This window comes from Myxine glutinosa, chromosome 13 (genome assembly GCF_964187855.1).
Source record: "Myxine glutinosa chromosome 13, kmMyxGlut1.1, whole genome shotgun sequence".
Lineage (NCBI taxonomy): Eukaryota > Metazoa > Chordata > Myxini > Myxiniformes > Myxinidae > Myxine > Myxine glutinosa.
This window is the reverse complement of record NC_136273.1, coordinates 50,819,917-50,843,220: the sequence shown is the minus strand read 5'-3', so window position 1 is coordinate 50,843,220 and position 23,304 is coordinate 50,819,917. Positions and strand designations below refer to the sequence as shown.

At 49.3% G+C, this 23,304-nt stretch overlaps 1 protein-coding gene across 3 annotated transcripts in view; it reads right to left on the bottom strand.

Moving 5' to 3' along the window:
- Positions 1–1,099: 1,099 nt before the first annotated feature.
- Positions 1,100–23,304, bottom strand: part of DHX16 (DEAH-box helicase 16) — a 130,868-nt gene continuing 108,663 nt past the window's right edge. For all 3 annotated transcript variants that reach the window (XR_013621211.1, XM_078767456.1, XM_068134433.2), the window contains one exon: positions 1,100–1,357. Coding sequence is in view for 2 of the 3 variants with exons in the window: in XM_078767456.1 (XP_078623582.1) it covers positions 1,229–1,357 (129 nt within the window). In the remaining variant the exon portion in view is untranslated. The remainder of the gene's footprint in view (positions 1,358–23,304) is intronic.

The following is a 23,304-nucleotide window of genomic DNA, read 5'->3' as shown; positions in this document are numbered from 1 at the left end:
ACGATCTCATGTTGACACCTGTCTTGCATCCTGACAAAGTGAATCCGATATTTTTCTTGTTGTGCTGCAATTGTTTGAATTTAAATATAATTTTTGCTCCAAACAATGTACAGTATTTTCCCAAAATACATTTTCTCTTGATCTTTTTTTTTTTCCAGTATTTTTCTTCAAAGTATTCAATATTTTCAAGATCCGAATAGCCCCGCGCCCCACTAAATCGACCATGTTCTGCAACTTTTTTCATGATATTTTCTCTTAATAAGGCCTCTTTATAGGACTTTTTGAAAATGCACAACTCCCCACCCACTAAGATGTGAAAATTCTCTCCGTCAAAGAAAGAAAATGCCAAGATGGGCGAAAAAAAAGATTATTTTTTTTCAAATCTTGATGGAGTTAAAGAAACTTCCACAGGCACAACTTCAGGGTGCCCTCATTAATCCCTGAAAGTTTCAGCTTCTTTGGTGAAATCCTCTTGGAGGTGTAGATGACACATACATACTTTCTATCTATTATAGAGATATTAAATACTGTTATTATTATTGTGCAAAGTCAGCATGCTAAGGCAAGTGTGCAGATGCAAACTCCTGGGCAGAATAGTATAAACGGATGAGAGTACATTAAAAATGAAGAACTAGTCTTTCTGGTGAAGACCTAGCGTTGATCTGCGTCAGCGGACGGGTCGAAAAATGGATGAAATCAACAGGATGTCATTTTAGATCTAAACGCCCACTTCTCTTCTCCTTGCTTCTTACGGCGGGTCAGCATACCTCAATCAACGTCCTGTCAATTACATCCATTGTTCTAAATGTATGTACATTTTGCTATGACCTTACAAAAAGAAAAGATTGCAAAAACAAGTGAAATATTTGCTTGCACAATCTATAAATTACAGTGAGGTGGCCCACGATATATTTTCTGCCAAGTGCGTATTTTTCCAAGCAGAAGCAATGCTGTGCAAAGCATTTCAAAAATGGCAACATAATAATTACAGCGTTTGACTCCATCAAATTCCTTATGCAAGTCACTCTGGCATTATAATCAAGGCATAAAGTTTATGTACAGATGAATGTGGGATCAAATGAAGAAGCCAAACAATACATTAATGAAAAAAAACATAAATAGTTTAATGGATGAAAAATGTACAAATGCTGAAAAATATATACAATATAAGTGTACTTTATCAAGTGGTTGGAATTAGAAAACGACTTTCTCGGGATCACAGACTCTTTCAACCCAATTCCTCACGCGCTTTTCCCACGACTTTCGGCATCTTCTTGCCGCTCCCATCTTCAAGCTCTTTCGTCTTGTAATAGTGTGGAGCCACTTCCAGTAGCCACGCGCTCTCAATCTCTATCGTCTGCAAGGAAATAGTCCCATCTCAGCCATAATTTCTCTCTTTGAAATGTTTAACACAAGGTAGCTTCAGTGACTCGAATATACTATATATATATATATATATATATATATATATATATATATATATACACACACACACACGACTGATCAAAAGTTTTAGAACACCTCAATTTTTCCAGTTTTTATTGAAATTTATACAGTTTAATGTCTCGATGTACTTTGAAATTAAGCACAGAACAAATAAACAATTGGAGATAAAAAAAGAAATCATAGAATCATTTTGTTCAACAACATTTAATTTAAATTTTTGAATCGGCAAAGCAGCCACCTTTTACAGATATAACCGCGGAACACACTCGTGGCATTCTTTCTGCAATGGAAATCAAATATTGTTCGTGACCAACACTGTTGCAGAAGTTCCCACAAATGTGTTGCACTTGTCGGTTGCTTTGCTTTCACCCTTCTGTCCAATTCATCCCAAACAGCTCGATGGGGTTTAAGTCTGCAGACTGTGCTGGCCATTCCATGATTTGAAGCCGACCGTCTTGTTCTTTTCCTCGAAGGTAGTTTTGACATAGCCTGGAGGTGTGTTTAGGGTCATTATCTTGCTGTAGGATGAACCCCTGACCAATTAAGCGTATACCAGAGGGTATTGCATGGCGCTGCAAAATGCTGTGGCAGCCCTTTTGGTTCAAGGTGCCAGTCACTCTGTGCAAGTCGCCGACTCGGGATCCAGCAAAAGAGCCCCAGACCATCACGCTTCCTCCTCCATGTTTGACAGTTGGTGTCACACACTGAGGAACCATCCTTTCGCCGACTCGACGGCATACAAAAACCCTGCGTGATGAACCAAAGATTTCAAATTTTGATTCATCGGTCCATAAGACCTTCTTCCAGTCTTCAGTATTCCACTGGCGGTGCTTCATGGCCCAGGCAAGCCTCTTTTTCTTATTTTGCCATCTTAGCAATGGCTTTCTTACTGCCACTCGACCTATCAAACCGGCAGCTCAAAGTCTTCTCTTCACAGTTGAAACTGAGATTGCTCACTTCGACCAGTGTTAAGCTGTGCTTGAAGCTGTTGTACTGTGAGCCGCCTATCACGCAAGCTGTTCACTCTCAGAAACTTGTCTTCTGATTCTGTTGTGGCTTTGGGTCTGCCAGACCTCTTCCTGTCAGAGTGTCCTCCAGTTTCCAATATACTACTTCCTGCAGTGCAATATTGTCCAAATAATGCTTCAACAACAACAACAACAGGCATTTTAAGGACATTTTCCCTGCAAAAGCGAGGGTTAGCCTTGCTGTCCCCATGACAATCTTCTCCATTTTGTCCTATTTTCTGCATCTCCCCTTGTTAACCCCCTTGCCCGCATTTCTTCTTCGACCATCTTTAGCCAAGTCTTTCTCGGTCTTCCCCGACCTCTACTTCCTTCTACATTCATTTCCATCACTCTTCTCAACCAGTCACTTTCATCCTTCCTCAACACATGACCAAACCATCTCAAACTGTTTCTCTTCACAGCATCCATCACAGGCTCTATTCCCATCATCTTTCGCAATTCATCATTTGTCTTCCTCTCTCTCAACGATACTCCACACATCCACCGAACCATTTGCATTTCCACCCTTTCCAGCCTTCGTTACTGCTCTACGTTCATTACCCATGTCTCGCTCCCATAAATCATAACACTTCTCACACATGCAGCATACACCTTTCCCTTCAGCTTCAACGACACTCCCCTCCTCATCAGCACGCCACTCAGTTCCCGAAACTTCTTCCATGCACATCTCACTCTAGCAACCGTTGCTGAGTCTGATCCACCTTCTCCATTCAGCATGTCTCCTAGGTAACAAGCGTTACGCCTTGGTCCCCCGTCGGTGAAGTGATGCGAGTTGACAAAGTGGAAGACGCAAGGTGGCCATCTTGGATCTGGACGTGGCGACCCAATTTTCAATAGCGTTCTTCCTTATGCCCAGATACATCCACACACCAGATTAGAAGGTGGTACTTCGCTTATTTTTCAAGATATTCCACTCACAAGGTTCAGACAACCATGGCGGTGGCCATCTTGGATTTTGACGTGGCAACCCAATTTTCAACAGCGTTCTTCCTTATGCCAAGATACACCCACACACCACATTATAAGTTGGCACTTCGCTTATTTTTCAAGATATTCCGCTCACAAGGTTCAGACATACATGGCATCAGACATACATGGTGGTGGCGATCTTGGATTTTGACGTGGGTTGCACCCACACACCAAATTCGAATGCGGTCCTTCGCTTACGCACGCATGCACGTACGCACGCATGCCCGCACGCACGCACGGACGGACGGACGGGAAAATCATAGTCCCCCTTTCGCTCCGCGGTGCGACGGGGGACAACAAAATGTTTTCACACCTGCCAGCTTCACGCCGTCTCCAAGATCCAACTCAACATTTCCTCCATCTGCAGCTCCCTCTGTGCACACCTTACACTTGAATGGAGCTGCCACACTGGTTAATGACCCTCTCAAACCACCACATTTTTGATTAATCCACCCAGCGCACATTGTACATTGAATGGAGTTCACTCCGACACCCTTCCTTCACACAGCACACGGCCACTTCCCAGTTCTTTCCACCTCACCACATGCTTTACCACTTGCCATCACCTTCGTTTTTCCGATATTCACCTTCAGACCTTTTATCTCCATACATTCCTTCCACTTGTTCATCCTCTCCTTCAGTCCATCCATACTTTCTGCAATCAACACCAGATCATCTGCAGACAACAACGCCCATGGTAAACCCTCCTTTACGTTCCGAGCCAGCACCTCCATCACAGCTACAAATAGTAGTGGACTTAGTATCGATCCCTGATGCACTCCCACCTTCACCTCAAACTCACCACTGTTCCCGTCCTTCGGCCTTAGTTGTGCGCACTCTTTTGTACATTGCCATCACTACTCTGATCAACCATTCCTCCACTCCTAACTTCCTCAATGCCCATGTCACTACATCACGTGGAACCCTATCGAATGCTTTCTCCAGATCAACAAACCCAAGAAACAACTTCTTCCTCTTCTCCATGTACTTCTCCTGCAACTGCCTCACAATAAAAAGCGTGTCTGTCGTTCCTCTTCCTGGCATAAATCCAAACTGCATTTCGTCAATCTTCACTTTCTTCCTTATCCTCCTCTCCAACACCCTTTCCAATACCTTCATTCCATGCTCCAATAACTTTATCGCTCGATACGAGCCACAGTCCAGAGGGTCACCTTTCCCCTTGTTTAGAGGGACGAGGGTACTCGGTTCCCAATCCACTGGAATGCGGCCTTCTTTCACCACCAGATTGCAGATCTCTGTCATTCTCTTCACACCCCAATTTCCCGCTGCCTTCAACATATCTCCCACAACTCCTGTCGGCCCTCCCGCTTTTCTACTCTTCATTGCTTTTATCGCTTCCTCAACTTCCTTCTTGGTTATCTTCTCTGCCGGTCCTAAAACTGGGTTACTCTCTATGTTGCCATCCCATTCATTCTCTGCATTCAACAGTATTTCCATATATCTCTTCCATCTTCCTTTAATTCCATCTGTGTCCACAACGATTTGTCCCACTTCATCCTTCAAGCAACTCACCCCCATCATATCACACCTCTCTTTCGCGATCTGCTTTGCAATCCTGAATACCGCTCTCTGACCCTCTTCCAAATCCAAGCGTTCTCCGAACATTTTCCTACATGCATCCTGCACCTTTGCTACCTCTTTCTTTTCAGCCTTCTTGGCTGCCTTATAATTTTCAGGCTCTGCCTTTTCTGCCACCATACCCTTCGCCTTCTGCCACTCCTTGAACTTCTTCCTCTTCTCGTCAATCTTCTTTCCAACTTTAGGACTTTGTGGGGGGAGTCTTCCAACTTTGTGGGGGGAGTTTAGGAGGGGTTGCTATCTTTATAAAAAAACTCTCTTCCTCACTCGCCCTGCACTGCCCTCTCTCCACCTCACCCCCAGGAATACCTTTGGCTACGGGTTCCCCTTCGCTCCCACCTTTTGTTCATATGCGTGTTGTACCGTCCACTAAACAGTGATGACTCCATCTACATCTCGCTGTCTGATAATATGGACCAACTTCTATCTACCCATCCCAACTCTCTCTTCCTCATATGTGGTGATTTCAACTGTCACCATGCCAGTTGGCTGGGGGTGGGTACCTCTCTCACCAGCCATGGCTCTTCAGCAAAGGACTTCTGCGACTCACTGGGACTGACACAATCTGTCAATTTCCCAACCCGGATCTCAGTCAATGGAGAATCTTCTCTTCTGGACTTGGTTATGACTAACTTCCCTGAAAATGTCTGCTGCTCTTCTTCTGCTCCAATCGGCTCTTCTGATCATGTGCTTGTTAAAGTGGACATCTCTCTGACCATTTTCAGAGAGCCTCCTCAGCGTCGACGAGTCTGGCATTTCACTCAGGCCAACTGGCACGGTCTTCAAGCAGCCATCAATCATCTGGACTGGTCTCCCATCTCTACTGCCTCTGACATCAACTCATCCTGGGAATTCTTCCAAAGTAAATTGCTCTCTCTCATGCACAGTTTTATCCCTTCTCGTCTTCAGTTGTCATACCCTTCCTCCCGTCCATGGTACACGGAATCTTGTGGTGAGGCTATTGCCCAGAAACAACTTGCTTTCGTCTCCTGGAGAGCAAATCCAACGGAAGGAAATCTAATTTCCTTTCACAAAGCCCGAAACAAGTGTGTGTCCACCCTCAGGAGAGCCAGGAAACAATATCTCTCCGTCCTCAGGACCGAACTCTCTTATCTGTCTCCCTCTTCCAAATCCTGGTGGCGTCTGGTAAAATCTGTTTCTGGTGTTTGTTCCCCCTCCATCCCCTCCCTCACCTTAAATGGCCACACGGCTGACTCCGCACGTAAAAAAGCCGAATGCCTCAACCCTGTGTTTGCCTCTAAATCTTGTGTCCCAAACCCATCCCTCTCTGTACCCACCGTACCCAGTCGTACCCAGCTGCTCCTGGACTCTGTGTCCTTTCCTCCTGACAAGGTGGAAAAGTGTCTGTCAACCCCCGACTCTGATTCTGCAACTGGACCTGACGGCATCAGCCCACGGGTCCTAAAATCATGTTCTTCCGCTCTTTCACTCCCTCTCTCTGTTCTCTTCACCCTCTCTTTTGCTCAAGGTCATCTTCCATCTGCTTGGAAATCTGCCAACATCACCGCTTTGCACAAAAAAGGTGCAAAAACAGATCCCAGCAACTACAGACCAATCAGCCTTCTCCCAATTATCAGCAAGGTCATGGAATCCATCATTGCTTCAGATATGAAATCTTTCCTCTTCTCCAATGGCTTGATCTCTGATCATCAATTTGGTTTCAGACCTGGACACTCCACTCTGGACATGCTGCTTCTGCTTTCTCAACAATGGATGGAGGTCCTCAATGCCAAACAGGAAATTAGAGCAGTCTCCCTTGACATATCACGTGCCTTCGATACAGTCTGGCACCCCGCTCTGCTCACCAAACTCTCCTCTTTTGGTATCCATGGAAATCTCCACGCATGGCTGGCGGACTTCCTCTCTAGTCGTAGTCAACGTGTGGCCCTGAATGGGTTTCTCTCATCTCCTCTTCCTGTTCAGGCTGGAGTTCCCCAAGGCAGTGTTCTGGGCCCTGTGCTTTTTCTGGTCTTCATCAATGATCTCTCTGACTCTCTTGAAAATCCTCCCTATCTCTTTGCTGACGACTCTACTCTCTGTCGCTCCATTCTTCATCCCTCAGATCGGCAGTCTGCAGCCTCCTCACTCTCTGCAGACCTTGACAAAATCACAGACTGGGCAAACAAGTGGAACATGTCTTTCAATCCTGACAAATCTCACACTCTTACGATGTCTCTCCGAAAAGACCGACTGGACAACCCTCCCATCCACTTTCTGAATAATCCTCTCCAAGAAGTTCTGTCACTCAAGCTTTTGGGTCTCACTATCTGCTATGATCTTTCCTGGAAAAACCACATTTCAAATCGGGCCTCCAAAGCCAGTCGCCGACTGGGCATCCTCCGTCGTGCGAAGTCCTTCCTTGGCACACCTGAGCTCCTCACCACATACAAGGCTTTCATCCGCAGCTCAATGGAATACTGCTCTCCCCTATGGGCTGGTGCTCCTGCCTCACACCTAGCTCGCCTTCGCGCTGTTGAAACCAAAGCATTCAGAATCATTGGAATCTCCCGCGATGAAGCTAACTCCAAGGGCCTCTCACTCACTCACCGCAGGCAGGTTGGTGGTCTTTCCGTCTTCTACAGACTCCTCTCTGGCCTTGCCCCCCCCCCCAGCTCTCTCTGGGCTCTGTCCCGCAAATATTCCTACAGGTCGCACAAGATCTGCCTGCAACCCTCTTTTGGTTAAACTGCCAAAATCAAGACTCTCTGCTCACCTTCACTCCTTCATTCCTCTTTTCTCCCGCCTCTGGAACAAACTCCTTCACTCTCTTCAATCCCACTCCACCCTCCAAGTCTTTAAAACAGCTGTTCACCACCATCTCTTATCTTCCCCCATCCAAAACCTTGATCTTTTCTACCCCCGCTAATTTCACCCCAATCCCCCTTTCTGAAATACCAACTTCTGTCCTGGAAGTCCTTGGTGTCCTTGTGCTTTACACTTCTCCCTCCCCCCCCCCCCCCCCCTTCCCATGCCTCCTCCCCCCGGGCCCTCTCCCTTCCACACATCTCCCTGCTCTCGGATGTTGTGTTTGTGTGCTTCCCCTTTTCTCCCCATCTTGTCTTCCGCTCCCTCTTTTTGTGTATTTTGTTTGTCTGGTCGATTTGTTTGTGAAGTAAATGTTAGCTCTTTCACGAGCCTCGATTCAGTATCCAAAAAAAAACAAAAAAAAAAAAACTTCATCATCCCACCACCATGTTTCCGAGTGGCCTCGGTGGTCCTTTTGTCCATCCACATACCTCACCAACGGCTCCCAACAGACTATCTTTGTTTGACATCCCACCACATTCAAGCTCAATCACATCATCCTCTACCAAACTCAGCCTCTCTTTTAATGCCTCCCTCACTGTCACCTCTTTCAACCTTCACACCTTCATTCTCGGTTGGTACTTCACCCGCCGAGCTCTCCTCGCACCTTTCACCCTTATGTCGCAGACAACCAAGTGGTGCTGTGAAACAGCCTCCTCCCCCGGGATCACCTTTGTGTCCCGGAGGTGCCCCCTATCTCGCCTACGCACCAGCAGGTATTCAACGGTTGTTGTCGACCCACCTGACGTGTATGTAACAAGCTTATTATCCTCTTTCTGGAACTGAGTATTACAAATCAACAAATCAGCTCCATCAGCAAACTCCAAAATCCTTTCACCTTCTCCATTTCTCACACCATATCCGTAACCCCCATGAACTCCCTCAAAACCATCCATACTCCTTCCCACATGTCCATTTAGGTCTCCTCCTACCACAACAACTTCCTCATCTTTCACGTTTTCCATCAGCTTCTCTATCGCACACCAGAACTTGTACTTCTCTTCATCGCTCCGACCAACCTGCGGAGCATATTACAAATCAACCAACCTGCGGAGATGACGTTCACCAAGAGCTTTCCAATCATCATTTTCACCATCATCAACCGATCACTCACTCTCGTCACACTCACCACACTGTCTACAAACTCCTCAGAAAACAGGACACCAACACCATTCACGCCCTCCGGGCGCCCTTGCCACACAGACTTGTATTTCTGTCCCTGCCTGCCCTTCACCATTCTCACACCACTTCCCTTCCATCTCCTCTCCTGCACACAACATATGTCCACTCTTCTTCTGACCAATACTTCCACCACTTCTCCTGATCTCCCTGTCATTGTCCCTACATTCCATGTCCCAAACCTCAGAAACCGATCTCCACGTCGGGCATCAGACGTTTCGTCATCATAAATGGAGTGATTTCCACCCTTGCTTCGATCGGGTTCCCCACCTTGAGTTTTGACGAGAGGGAGTGGGGTCCCCCACGGGGTACTTCGGGCTGTACCCTGCCCATATGTAGTTGTAATTGTCATGGTTCTCTTTTTTTGGTTAAAAAAAAAAGTTATTCAAATAATGCTTCAGAGGGTGTGTTACATATCTATGTGAATTAATATTCAGATCTTTGCTTATCCGTGTGTAGTATATTAAGGGTTGTTGTGATTGGAGGGTCAGGAGCCCTTCTGAACCAGTGGCCGGAAACGGAAGTGACCGGAAACGGAAGAGGAAACGACACGAGGAAAAAAGGACGAGTATTCTTCTTGTTCTTCCTCGCCCCGCTCGGACGAAAGGTGGCCTCGACCTTGCGCTGCGTGACAAAGCGGCGTTCCGAAGCCCGTCTGGCGAGAGGAGTGCGGGGCCTGGTACGATACCGACCCGGTGGAGACGTCAAGTTGACGTGGGGCCGTGCATCGACCCCGCGTCTGGTACCGTTCGCGGCCCCGTCTAAAAAGACGCGTACGAGTCGCAGGTTGGGGCCTAGCACGCCTGGCAAGTGGCGTGGGGCTTTTGGCTTGCTTTACCGCACCCGCTTCGCGTAGCCACGAGAGGCTGCAGCCGCGGGGCCTGGTACGATACCTGCCCGGTGGAGACGTCCCCCCGGAGTTCGTTCAACCGCCCGAGTGCGGCGACGCCGAATATCATCTTGGTCAGGAGGGGCCCAGAGACATTGTGCGGGACCGAGACCATAAGGGTGTCGTGAGTACTCACCGGGACACACGTATATAAGATGGCCATCTTATTCATAGGGAATTGATTGTCATTGAAATATTGTTGATGGTGGTGTATTGTTGATTGCTCGGGGAAAATCTCCGTGGTTGTGTCATTGGAAATTGTATGGTATCAGTACCATTGGGAAATATATTCTTGAACATCAGTGTCTCGTGGGTGGAATTCATAGGGATTGCGTTGCGAAAGCGCATCTATATAATACTACTTTCTGGCGAAGGTCCTCTCACGGTCCGGGGGTCACCGAGACCAGGTAGTCACCGAGGGGACCACGTAACAGAATTGGGGGCTCGTCCAAATTACGATTCGCAATTGGGTCTACGTCCGGGATTTAAAATTGTATAAAATAATAAAATAAGAATTTTTTATTAATTAAAATTTATTATTTAATTATTAATTGGAAAAAATTTTGAGAAATTGGGGTAAAGTCTTGGGTGAAGGTTAACAGGTGTTAACGATAGGCACCATGGCGTTTGTGGCACAGAACTTTGGGGTAACCCCGAGTGAGGCACAGTTCCGAGCGTTGCTAAAGTCGGACCTCTTGAAATTGGCCAAACATTTTAACTTGGAGGTCCGAACTAATTTGAGGAAGGCAGAGTTGCAGGCCACGGTGATACAATCTATGGTGGGATTAGGAACATGGGACGAGTTAGCCTGGGAGTGGCTACCCGAAGAACCAGAAGACGTGGAGCTCCGGAAACTGGAGTTGCAGTTACGGAGCCAGGAACGGATCAAAGAAGAAGAAAGGAAAGCAGAAGAGAGGAGGGAAGAGAAACAAGCAGAGGAAAGGAGAGTGGAACGAGAACTCCAGGAAAGGTTAAAAGAAGAAGAAAGGAAAGCAGAAAAGGAAAGAGCAGAAGAAGAAAGGAAAGCAGAAGAGAGGAGGGAAGAGAAACAAGCAGAGGAAAGGAGAGTGGAACGAGAACTCCAGGAAAGGTTAAAAGAAGAAGAAAGGAAAGCAGAAAAGGAAAGAGCAGAAGAAGAAAGGAAAGCAGAAGAGAGGAGAGAAGAGAAACAAGCAGAGGAAAGGAGAGTGGAACGAGAACTCCAGGAAAGGTTAGCAGAAGAAGAAAGGAAAGCAGAAGAGAGGAGAGAAGAGAAACAAGCAGAGGAAAGGAGAGTGGAACGAGAACTCCAGGAAAGGTTCGAAGGGAGAAAAGCAGAGGAGAGAAAAGCGGACAGGGAATTAAAGGAACTTAACATGGAGCTTCAGCAAGAAATCAAATTCAAGGAGCTGGAGTTAATGAGAGAACGGGGAGAGGCACCACCCTTGCTGACGGGGTCGACACCTAACCAGAGAACCTGGGATGTGGGCAGACATGTGAGGCTGGTTCCACCGTTCAGTGAAAAGGAAGTCGCGAAATTTTTTCCACACTTTGAGAAAGTGGCTCGACAATTAAATTGGCCGGAGGAGGCCTGGACCATACTCGTGCAAAGTGTGCTGGTGGGGAAAGCTCAGGAAATTTATTCGGCGCTACCAATGGACCAATGTGCAGATTATGAGGTACTGAAGAAGCACATCCTCAAAGCCTATGAGTTGGTTCCGGAAGCTTACAGGCAAAAATTCAGGAATGCCAGGAAGAGGGAGAGTGAGACCCATGTGGAGTTTGCCAGAGTGAAAGAAAACATGTTTGATCGGTGGTGTGAGTCAAAAGGAGTCGGGAAAGACTTCGAAACATTGCGGGACTTGATCCTGGTGGAGGAATTCCAGCAGTGTGTCCACGAGGACATCAAAGTGTACCTGCAGGAAAAGAAAGTACCAAAGTTGTGGGACGCAGCCACCATGGCAGATGATTATGCCTTAACCCACCGAATAGGGGTCCATGAACCTACCTCCTCGCCTAGATCTCCGCAGGGGAGGTGGGGAACAGCAGGTGCGGAGAACGACAATACATGGCGGCGGCCTCGAGAGGATGAGGGGGACAACGCGGATACCCCACCTGTTCGAAGTCAGAGGGCTGTGGGCCCAAGACCAACTTATTTTTCAGGGGGCCCGAGGCAGACCACGAGTTTTTCCTCCGGGCCTACTTGCGCGTTTTGCAAGAAACCTGGACACTTGATGTCCAGTTGTTACCTCATGAAAAGGGACAACCCAGAGCGGAGTCCGACTATTACCACTCCGAATGCGATGGCTAGCGTAAGAAATCGCCATCAAAAGGGTTACCAACCATTTATTTCAGAGGGGTTTGTGTCACGGGATGGAGCCTCGACTAACCGGAAACCGGTTAGGATATTGAGGGACACAGGGGCACATCAATCTTTAATGCTTGAAGGCATTTTGCCATGGTCCGAGGAGACGGCAACGGGGGATAGTGTTCGTTTACAGGGGATTGGGGGCGGTGTTAGTGCTCCCCTTCATGTCATCCATTTGGAGTCCGATTTGGTGTCAGGACCGGTCACCGTCGGTTTACAAGCCACGCTTCCTGTAGAGGGTGTATCTGTGGTTATCGGGAATGATTTGGCCGGGGGTCAAGTTTATGGTAACCTGAGGGTTGGTCAAGAGCCCAGCAGGGAAAATAACACCACACCAGCTCGGGATGGCGACAAAAGTGCCAAGTTATTTGTAGGGGGACTGAACTTCAAAACAGAGGAAGAAGTTCTGACCTCTGTCTTCAACAGATATGGGCCGCTGGTGGACGTGCGGTTGGTAAGAGACTGGGAAACGCAACAGTCCAGAGGGTTCGGCTTTGTCACGTTTGCCAGCACCAAAGACGCCAGAGAGGCAGAGAAGAATTGGAATGGCAAGGATTTGGAGGGTCGGACCATAACAGTAGGGAAGGCATTTCGTAGGCGTTGAGAGGTCTACAGGAGAGGACAACTGGGCGGTAGTTTTGGTGGTGGCCGCAATCAATATTATTATGGAGGCTCCCTGAGTTACGGCAGCTCCCGAAGGAAGGATTGGCAAAGTAGTGGCCGAGAAGGAGACCGCTATTCGTGGGACTACAGGGACAAGGGGTCCCACCATAATTATTAGGGAAGTTCTGAGAAGTTGAAGCACTGAATGCGGCGGAGCCGCTGAGCCAAGATTCCTACACGGATTAACCGTGAACGCCGTTCCTAAAGGCGTCCATATAGGGAACTTTCATGCACGGACTAACCGTGAACTCCACGTTCCTCAAGGCGCCCATGTAGAGAACTTTCCTGCACGGACTAACCGTGAACTTCACGTTCCTAAAGGCATCCATGTAGTGAATACTCGGCTTGGCCTCCCGGAAAAAGTGCTATCGAGTTGCGTAACTTTGGATCTTTGATCAACCCCTTAACCTTCATTCACAAGAAGCTGACGGTCAAAGTCAGAGGGTCATGAGAGGGAGTTTGATTTGGCAGGGACAATGTCGTTGCTGGTGTTTAGTCCAGAGGGAGTAATCTGGGGGTTTTGGGAGAGTTTGTTGCTTTATTTTTGAGTTGGGATAATTGTTGCCCAGGGGAACTGAGGATTTGGGGGTTGAATTATCTGGTTTATTTATCCAAGTTGGCCAGCAACGAAAGTTTTCGCTGGGGTCAAACTTTCTTTCTTGAAGGGGGTGAGTGTTACATATCTATGTGAATTAATATTCAGATCTTTGCTTATCCGTGTGTAGTATATTAAGGGTTGTTGTGATTGGAGGGTCAGGAGCCCTTCTGAACCAGTGGCCGGAAACGGAAGTGACCGGAAACGGAAGAGGAAACGACACGAGGAAAAAAGGACGAGTATTCTTCTTGTTCTTCCTCGCCCCGCTCGGACGAAAGGTGGCCTCGACCTTGCGCTGCGTGACAAAGCGGCGTTCCGAAGCCCGTCTGGCGAGAGGAGTGCGGGGCCTGGTACGATACCGACCCGGTGGAGACGTCAAGTTGACGTGGGGCCGTGCATCGACCCCGCGTCTGGTACCGTTCGCGGCCCCGTCTAAAAAGACGCGTACGAGTCGCAGGTTGGGGCCTAGCACGCCTGGCAAGTGGCGTGGGGCTTTTGGCTTGCTTTACCGCACCCGCTTCGCGTAGCCACGAGAGGCTGCAGCCGCGGGGCCTGGTACGATACCTGCCCAGTGGAGACGTCCACCCGGAGTTCGTTCAACCGCCCGAGTGCGGCGACGCCGAATATCATCTTGGTCAGGAGGGGCCCAGAGACATTGTGCGGGACCGAGACCATAAGGGTGTCGTGAGTACTCACCGGGACACACGTATATAAGATGGCCATCTTATTCATAGGGAATTGATTGTCATTGAAATATTGTTGATGGTGGTGTATTGTTGATTGCTCGGGGAAAATCTCCGTGGTTGTGTCATTGGAAATTGTATGGTATCAGTACCATTGGGAACTATATTCTTGAACATCAGTGTCTCGTGGGTGGAATTCATAGGGATTGCGTTGCGAAAGCGCATCTATATAATACTACTTTCTGGCGAAGGTCCTCTCACGGTCCGGGGGTCACCGAGACCAGGTAGTCACCGAGGGGACCACGTAACAGGTGTAATAAAAGTCTGTTCCAATACTGCTCTTATACAGACAGGGGGTTAGTAATCAAGTAATCAGCAGAGGTTGGGACACTTGAAGGAATAATTGTTTGCATCAACTTTCAAGGCTTAATTTACTTACATTGCTGCAGAACAGCTGTAAGTTGTTAACCCATTACTTTTTCACTGAAGAAGGCCTTTTTAAAAATATAACTGTGCAATTTACATTATTTTCCCGTTTTTGCTGACCTAAACTTTTTTCTTTTTTAACCTCGAGAAGTTTACTGCTTACCTTTGTACCATTTCAGGTTATTCACTGGACATTAGACTGCGTAAATTTCAATAAAAACTGGGAAAATTGAGGTGTTCTAAAACTTTTGACCAGTAGTGTATTTATATATATATCTATATATACAAACACACACACTCGTGTATACCCGGCAATATGAAGATGGGGGGGGGGGGGGAGGGGGATGGGAAGGGAAGGGGGAGGGAGGAAGGGGACAGGGAAGGGAGGGGGAAAGAGGCGAGGAGGAGAAGGGGAGGGGGGAAGGAAGGAGGCAGGGGAGGGTAAGGGAGGGGGGGAAGGAGGAAGGAGAAGAGAGGGAAGAGGATAGGAAAGAGGGGGAGGAAGGAGACGAGGGGGAAGGAAGGGAAGGGGGAGAGTGGGGAGGGGAGACAAACAGAGACGGGTGGGGGGAAGACAGAGAGAGGTCGGGGAGAGACAGAGAGGGGATGGGGAGGGACAGATAGGTGTAGGGGAGAGACAGAGAGGGGATGGGGAGAGACAGAGAGGGGATGGGGAGAGACAGAGAGGGGATGGGGAGAGAGACATAAAGAGGGGAGGGAGAGAGACATAAAGAGTGGGGGGGAGATAGGGGAAGGGGGGCGGAAGTATGTTCAGTTGATTTGTGCATAGCTGATGGGGGATATGTTTTAGAACTGTGTTAAGCTCGTGGCTTGTGGAACAAAATGTTTGCACCAGCGAAAAACCACAAATACGCAGGACACAGGGCCGCGTATGGAAAAGCATGTCACAATTTATCAACCACAAATGTCGGGGACCGACTGCATGTATATACTTGTATTGTCCTTCATACACACATATACATATATACACACACATATACATATATATATACATATACATGTACATATATATACACAAATACATATTGTTGCGAATATGGAATTTGGCCTCCATATCCGCTTGTAAATATTCCCCTATTTTCTCCAATACTCCCCAACTTTCCCCAATCCCCCATTCCCTAGTCCCATTGCATGTAAATAACAATCAGTAGAGCCGACCTTCCCCTTATTCCCCCATTAAATGTCGTGCCCAGGTCCACCGCACCACACGTAGACAACTTTCGGACATCTTCCTAGTTATTCTTAATCTATGTCAGTTAAGGCCTCGTTTCCATTAATTATGACTCTTCGTTGCACCAGAATGTGATTATATGGCATCAGTAGTGAGTTTAGGACCTTTCCCATACCTCCTCCCATCTTCTTCCCCAAACAACAACAATAACAACAACTACAACAACAATTACAACTACAACTACGACTACAACAACAGAGGGGCGGGGAGTGTGCGTCCTCACACCGGCTCGGTTACCCGCCATGACCATGCGCTCCACGGCGTTACCCCGAAGGGGCTGGCTGTCAGCTCCTCGTCAGGGGCGGAGCCAGTAACCCCCCCACGCACCCAATGAGAAGCAACGTGCCGATTCCATCTGGGGCGGAGCTAACGAGCCGAGGGCGTGTCACTCCCCGCCGGATATACGCGGCCCCGCGCCGGATGTGACGTGAGATGCGCCCCCAGCTGGAGAAGGAAGGACCTGCGAGCGCTGAAAGAGATGCGCCTCAGCTTGGAGAGAGAAGCCACCGCCACCCCCAGCGCGACGATACCTCCCCGCATCTCTGGACCGAACCGTGTTGACCCTGTCCTTGAGCCAAGAGTGCACCTTGAGCCATCGATACCCGCTGTCCTTTTCATCAACCCCCGTGTGAGTCAGCCTTGTCCCGTTTGTCTGTCGTCTGTCCGGGGTTAATATAAGAGTGTGTCTAAGTGCCTGTCTTTCAGTGATTATACCTCTAGCCCCTGTAATCTGACCTTTCCGTACGAATATAATCTCCTCCGGAGGTCTTGAGAACTGAACCCTTGGTGTCGTATTGTGTTATTGTAATCCAGCCGGGTGTCTTCTTTTCCTTATTGAGCCAGCATCGCGCGACTAGTCAACGTTCGGGCACAATCGGGTAACTTGTGCAGACGTGGTCATACCATAAAACCGCTCGGTAAATAACATCCAAGCCACGTCTGTAACAATTGGTGTCGAGGAGTGAGATTGGACCCGGAGCGCGTTTACGCGCTCGAAATTATAACAGCGAAATTTGATTGTGTTTTACAAAAAAAAAAAATTTGGATTTGTTTTACGAAACTCGAATTTTGCAAGTCGCGCTATGGCGGATCAAGACGGCTGGGGTCCGGTAGGGGAGAGTGAAGCAGGGTCGGTCCAGGACCAAAGTGAGACACGTGAGGAGAGCGAAGCAGCGAGGGTAGCAGACGCGCAAAATGGCGCCTCGCTGGTCACCGAGCCGGCAACCGTGGCAGCGCCCCCGATGGATTGGAACTTGTTTTGTATACAAATGACGGCCCTTGTGGTCCAGTATAATGAAGACATGAAAAACAGGATGGAGCGACTGGGGAACCGGATGGATGCTCGGAGTGAGCGATTGAGGGTAATGGGAAACCAGATGGGGGTAATGAGGGACGAAGCGAGGGGTACTGGTGAGAAGGTAGACAAAAATTTTGAGGGGTTAGACAATGGGATAAAAGAGGTGAGACATGGGTTAGAGGGGGTAGAAAATAGAATGGCTGCCCAGGAGAATCAGATAGAGGGAGTGAAAAATGGGTTAGAGGGGTTAGAAAACAGGATGGAAGGCAAATTGAGGGACATGAGGGACCAAGCGGAAAGGGAAGTTAACCAAATGGGGCAGCAGATAGAGGGGGTCAGAATGGGGGTAGAAACCAAACTGGATGCTCACAGGGAGGAAATGGAGCAGATGAGGGTGGCATCTGGGCAGGAGATGCAAGTGATGGGAGAGGAGATCAGAAGAGGAGTGAGTGAGGAGGTCGGAGGAGTGCGCGAGGAGGTGAGGCACTGTGAGGAGCACATGGAAAAGGAGGTGAGAAAGGGGACTGTAAAGTTACAAGGGGGCATAGAGGACCTGACGCAGGAGGTGGAGCAGCTGACGGTGGGACAGACGGAGTTAGTGGAGCAGGTTCAAAGGAACACTGCGGTATTAGGAGGTTTAAAGGCGACACAAAAAGAAATTAAAAACGACTTGATAGCGACACAGAGGCAATGTCAGATGGTACGTGAGGGACTGACAACGAGGTTGGACGAGGTGGTAGAGGTAATGGAGACGAAGGACCGGCAGGTGAGGACGCACATGGAAACGGTCAAGGTAGCCTTGGAGGACGAGCTTGAGGAGACGTACCGGGGAATAAAAGAGGTGAGGCACAAATTAGAAGAAGTGGAAGAAGGGGTGAGCGAAATTAAGAAGCGACGGAGAGGGGATAACAAAGAGATAAAAGAGGAGATAAAAGAATTGGTCCAAAGTCTGTGTTTGGATCGTGATGTGCTCATTAACCGGATGAGGGATTCGCAGGTGATGGAGGAGAAGCGAAGAGGAAGAGGACCCGGTGTAAGTGGTGACCAATATGGTCGTGCGTATGATGCGCCAGGGGATTTAAGGAGCTTGGGGGTCGAGATGGACCCGGGTGTTCGTGAGAGGCCGTGGGTGAAGTGTGCGACAGGTCTGGTGTGCGAAAATGGAGGTGTGCAAGAAAGTCCGACTCTGGGGTGTGTGAGGAAAAAGTGTGTACCAAGGAGTGAGTGTGCTGGCGAGAGTGAGTCGGTCGTAGCGTGTGTGCGAGGGAGCACATGGGAGCGCGGTGTGGTGAGTGTTACAGAGGGTGTGACGGGAGAGTGTGCGCAGGAGTGTGCGCGAGAAAGGTGTGTGACGGACAGGTGCATGAGGAAAGAGTGCGCTGTCAGAAGTAAGGAAGAGTGTCCACCTGTGGTGAGTGTTACAGAGGGTGTAACGGGAGAGTGTGCGCGAGAAAGGTGTGTGACCGACAGGTGCATGAGGAAAGAGTGCGCTGTCAGAAGTAAGGAAGAGTGTCCACCTGTGGTGAGTGTTACAGAGGGTGTAACGGGAGAGTGTGCGCGAGAAAGGTGTGTGATGGACAGGTACATGGGGAAAGAGTGCGCTGTCAAAGGCAAGGAAGAATGCACACCTGTGGTAAGTGTTGCAGAGGGTGTGACGGGAGAGTGTGCGCGAGAAAGGTGTGTGACGGACAGGTGCATGGGGAAAGAGTGCGCTGTCAAGAGTAAGGGTGAGTGCGCTGTCAGGAATGGAGGTGAAAGTAGTGGGAGTGACATGGAGCGTGAGTTAGTTGTGACAGGTGAGCGAGGATGTACACCTGGGATGGAAGGATGCACACCTGGAATGGTAGAGCGTGAGTGGGAATGCACGCTGGAATTGGTGGTGAGGCACATGGTTGGGTGTGCGAATGAGGGCACACCTGTGATTGTCACAGAGGAGGTGACAGAGGAGGGGGCGCGAAGAGGTGTTTTGGTGAGGTGTGCGACCAACGAATGTGTGCCAAGGTGTTCGGTGGTCAGGTGTGTGACCAAGGCTGTGAGTGGAATGGGTGTACCTGGGTGTGTAAGGAAAGGTACGAGGAGCATGGGCACAGCTGGATGTGTGAGCAAGGAACGGGCTGCGGGGTGTAAGCGTCCAGGTGAAGCATCGACGTTAGACGGGGTAGAGTTTAGAACGACTTATAGCCGAATCGGGCCCTCGGTGCGTGCCGGGCCTCGCTTTGAACGGCCGCGTCCGTGCTCCACTAGGCGGAGCTGGCAGCCCGATAGGAAGGGTCGTCATGGCGACCACGTTTTGTTGAGACGTGCCGGCAGGTCGAGATCGGGACATTGGATGGCTCCACGCCGAGGTGGTGCGTGGGATCTCGGCCCGGGTAAGCCCCCGTCCCTGCCCCGAATGCCGGACGTATCCAGCCGCTGGCACAAAAGAACCCGCGTTCATTGCTCGGCTGTACGAAGCCGGGCTGTAGATGTGAATTGGCGCACCGAGAGGACCTAATAAGTAGACGGGTGATGGTGATAGTGATAGTAGTGATTTGATATAAAATTTAGAAAAGTGAATAGAATTGGCAGTAAATAGAAAATTTTTGACTTGTGGAATCTGGACGAACAAAATTGATAGTGAGAGACCCCCGATGTGGTGGGATGGCAAATCCACCATCCCTCACAGGGGGGGGGCAAAGGAGCTATAGCTTATGGGGTGTATGGCAGTGAAAACTAGCCCGGGTGGGTTAGGATATTGTGTGTAGGGATCTAGCGAAGATGACAGTAGGTAACGTTAAGTTTAGTTAGTGACTGATACCTGTAGTGGGGACGCAGGTAGATTAGTATGGATGATAATGACGAGGGAGCGCAATAGTTTAAAGGGACGACTGGGAAGCGCAAGTTCAGAGGGGAGTAGTTAGCTGAGATGATGCCGTGTGTGTGAGGATTGAACAGGTGTAATTGCACAGGTGTGCAACTGGACAGGTGTGATTGCACAGGTGTGCAACTGTACAGGTGTGATTGCACAGGTGTGCAACTGGACAGGTGTGTGGAGCAGTGTGTGAGTAATGAGTGTTGTGGATCAGCGCGAATGCGCTTGGGGAGAGAAGGGTGCAGGTGGCACCAGGTGTGAGAGCACAGGTGTGCAGGTACAGGTGTGTGGAGAGAGTTGGAGTAAGTGGTACGGAGTGGTGTGCATGGTGCGAAGGTGTGGATGGGGGAAGAGTAGACCCCTTTCACGAGTACCCGGGGCGGGTAGTGTAAGTGTTAGGTAGAGGGTACAGGTAAATTGTGGTTGGATATTGGCATTTGTGGTGCGGTTGCAGAATGGTGTTGTGAATGGGTGCATTAGTGTTGTGGAAATGGCTGGGCGTGTAGCCTGTTAGTGTGTGTAGTTGGTTGGGCACTCCACCACTGTGAGGATGTCGGCCAGTTGAGGCCGCAGGTGGGCTCTGGGAGCCGGTAGAGTTGTGGATGGGGCCCGAGGATCCGGAGGACGGACCCGGGTAGCCCAGTGCCAGAGAGGGCACCGAGTGGGGAGAGTGCCAGAGGGCCTTCCCCAGGTAGTTAGGTTAGGGTAAGGAGCAGGTAAGCTCGGAGGCAACTGCAGTGGTGGAGGTGTGCAGGTGGGTAGACCCACTGGGAGAGGTACACGCCACAGCCCAGAAATTGTGCGAGGGCACCGGGAGATGAATCGGGGGAGTGAGACCCCAAATTGAAAAGCACCACAGTTTGGCCAATGGGAATTGGTTTTTAGAACCCATAGTGTAAGAGGGCCAATGGGTTGGCCGGAGAAAGACCCCGGGTAGTGTAAAGTTGTTAAAGTCATTTAGGAAATAGTTAGGATTGATGAACCTGTCGCACCATACGCAGCCACTTACCTGAGGTGATGATGATGACTCCACACCTGTGTTTTCTTTGTTGTGTTGCAGAAATGAGAATTGCTGTTGGATTTGTGAGACGCATCACGACGTGGATGAGACATTGGGGTGATTCCATCTCTCCCTCCCTAGGAGGGACTGATGATGAATTGGTAATGGCAAATTTTGATGTTGAGTTGAAAATGGCAAATTTTGATGAGAGTTGAAAATGGCAAATTTGATTGGTTAGGAGGGAGAGAAGACGAATTTGGTTTATGGGAGGAACGGGGAAGACAGTAGGGATGTTTGTTGATTTGTAAAGTAGATGTTTATGGGTAGTGTTGTGTTGTGTGGATACAGTAAGGGGTAAGGGAGGGGCCATGTAGGTTACCTGGTGGGGGGGGGGGGGCGTACGATAGGAACGTACCTGTCTCACCTGGTTCCCATGTGCCCCCAGTGTGCATTACCTTATATTGCGTGCACTTTTGCGCCCTTACCACCTTACTCACTTGTTTCTTCTTTTGTCTCCCACCTCCGAGGATCTGGCTTTGGGGTAGAGAGAGAGGTGCTGGCTGCGCAGTTGTGGGCCTGCACTTTCGCTGTTTGCTGCCGGGATCGATACACCATATGGACCGCAATGTTTGTGGCCACCCACAATGGACCGCAGTTCGTTTGCGGCCAAGCACCACCCGGGGATGGACCTATGGGTCAACGTGGCACCTATGCCATAAAGGTGAACCACTGTTAATTAACACCACTGAAGGCCACACGAAGAGCAAGAGACACCTGCAGGGTTAGGGGTTGTCGAATTTATTTTTATTCCAATGAACAATGGTGACTGCACCGATTGGCGGTGGGGTGGTGCTTTTGATGCTGGGACGGGGTGCTCTGCACGTTATTAAAGGCCGTTGGCCACAGAGCACTCGTGGGTTGGTGTATCGATGCTGGCAAGCGCGCTCTCTCTATGCATAACATCTGCATGTGTTCCTCCAAAAACAGGTCCTGGATCGTAGTGTAGATATCAGCGTAATCTTGTAAATAATGCTCCCTACCGGCTGTATGTTTAGTTTGCGAATTCTTTCCGGATTCGGTTATCCTGTGGGTGTGTTTCTGTGAGGAGAAGGGTGCAACGTCGCAGGGGGACATATTTACTCATTCGTGAATATCTGTAAAACTGTCGCACTCAGGGTAGAGTTAATAGTAGAGGGAACTACATTGCGTGCCACACTAAAGTAGGTAAAAATTTATCGGGTCGGGACGCCCCGAGGGTAGAGAAGGGTGCAATGTTGCGAATATGGAATTTGGCCTCCATATCCGCTTGTAAATATTCCCCTATTTTCTCCAATACTCCCCAACTTTCCCCAATCCCCCATTCCCTAGTCCCATTGCATGTAAATAACAATCAGTAGAGCCGACCTTCCCCTTATTCCCCCATTAAATGTCGTGCCCAGGTCCACCGCACCACACGTAGACAACTTTCGGACATCTTCCTAGTTATTCTTAATCTATGTCAGTTAAGGCCTCGTTTCCATTAATTATGACTCTTCGTTGCACCAGAATGTGATTATATGGCATCAGTAGTGAGTTTAGGACCTTTCCCATACCTCCTCCCATCTTCTTCCCCAAACAACAACAATAACAACAACTACAACAACAATTACAACTACAACTACGACTACAACAACAGAGGGGCGGGGAGTGTGCGTCCTCACACCGGCTCGGTTACCCGCCATGACCATGCGCTCCACGGCGTTACCCCGAAGGGGCTGGCTGTCAGCTCCTCGTCAGGGGCGGAGCCAGTAACCCCCCCACGCACCCAATGAGAAGCAACGTGCCGATTCCATCTGGGGCGGAGCTAACGAGCCGAGGGCGTGTCACTCCCCGCCGGATATACGCGGCCCCGCGCCGGATGTGACGTGAGATGCGCCCCCAGCTGGAGAAGGAAGGACCTGCGAGCGCTGAAAGAGATGCGCCTCAGCTTGGAGAGAGAAGCCACCGCCACCCCCAGCGCGACGATACCTCCCCGCATCTCTGGACCGAACCGTGTTGACCCTGTCCTTGAGCCAAGAGTGCACCTTGAGCCATCGATACCCGCTGTCCTTTTCATCAACCCCCGTGTGAGTCAGCCTTGTCCCGTTTGTCTGTCGTCTGTCCGGGGTTAATATAAGAGTGTGTCTAAGTGCCTGTCTTTCAGTGATTATACCTCTAGCCCCTGTAATCTGACCTTTCCGTACGAATATAATCTCCTCCGGAGGTCTTGAGAACT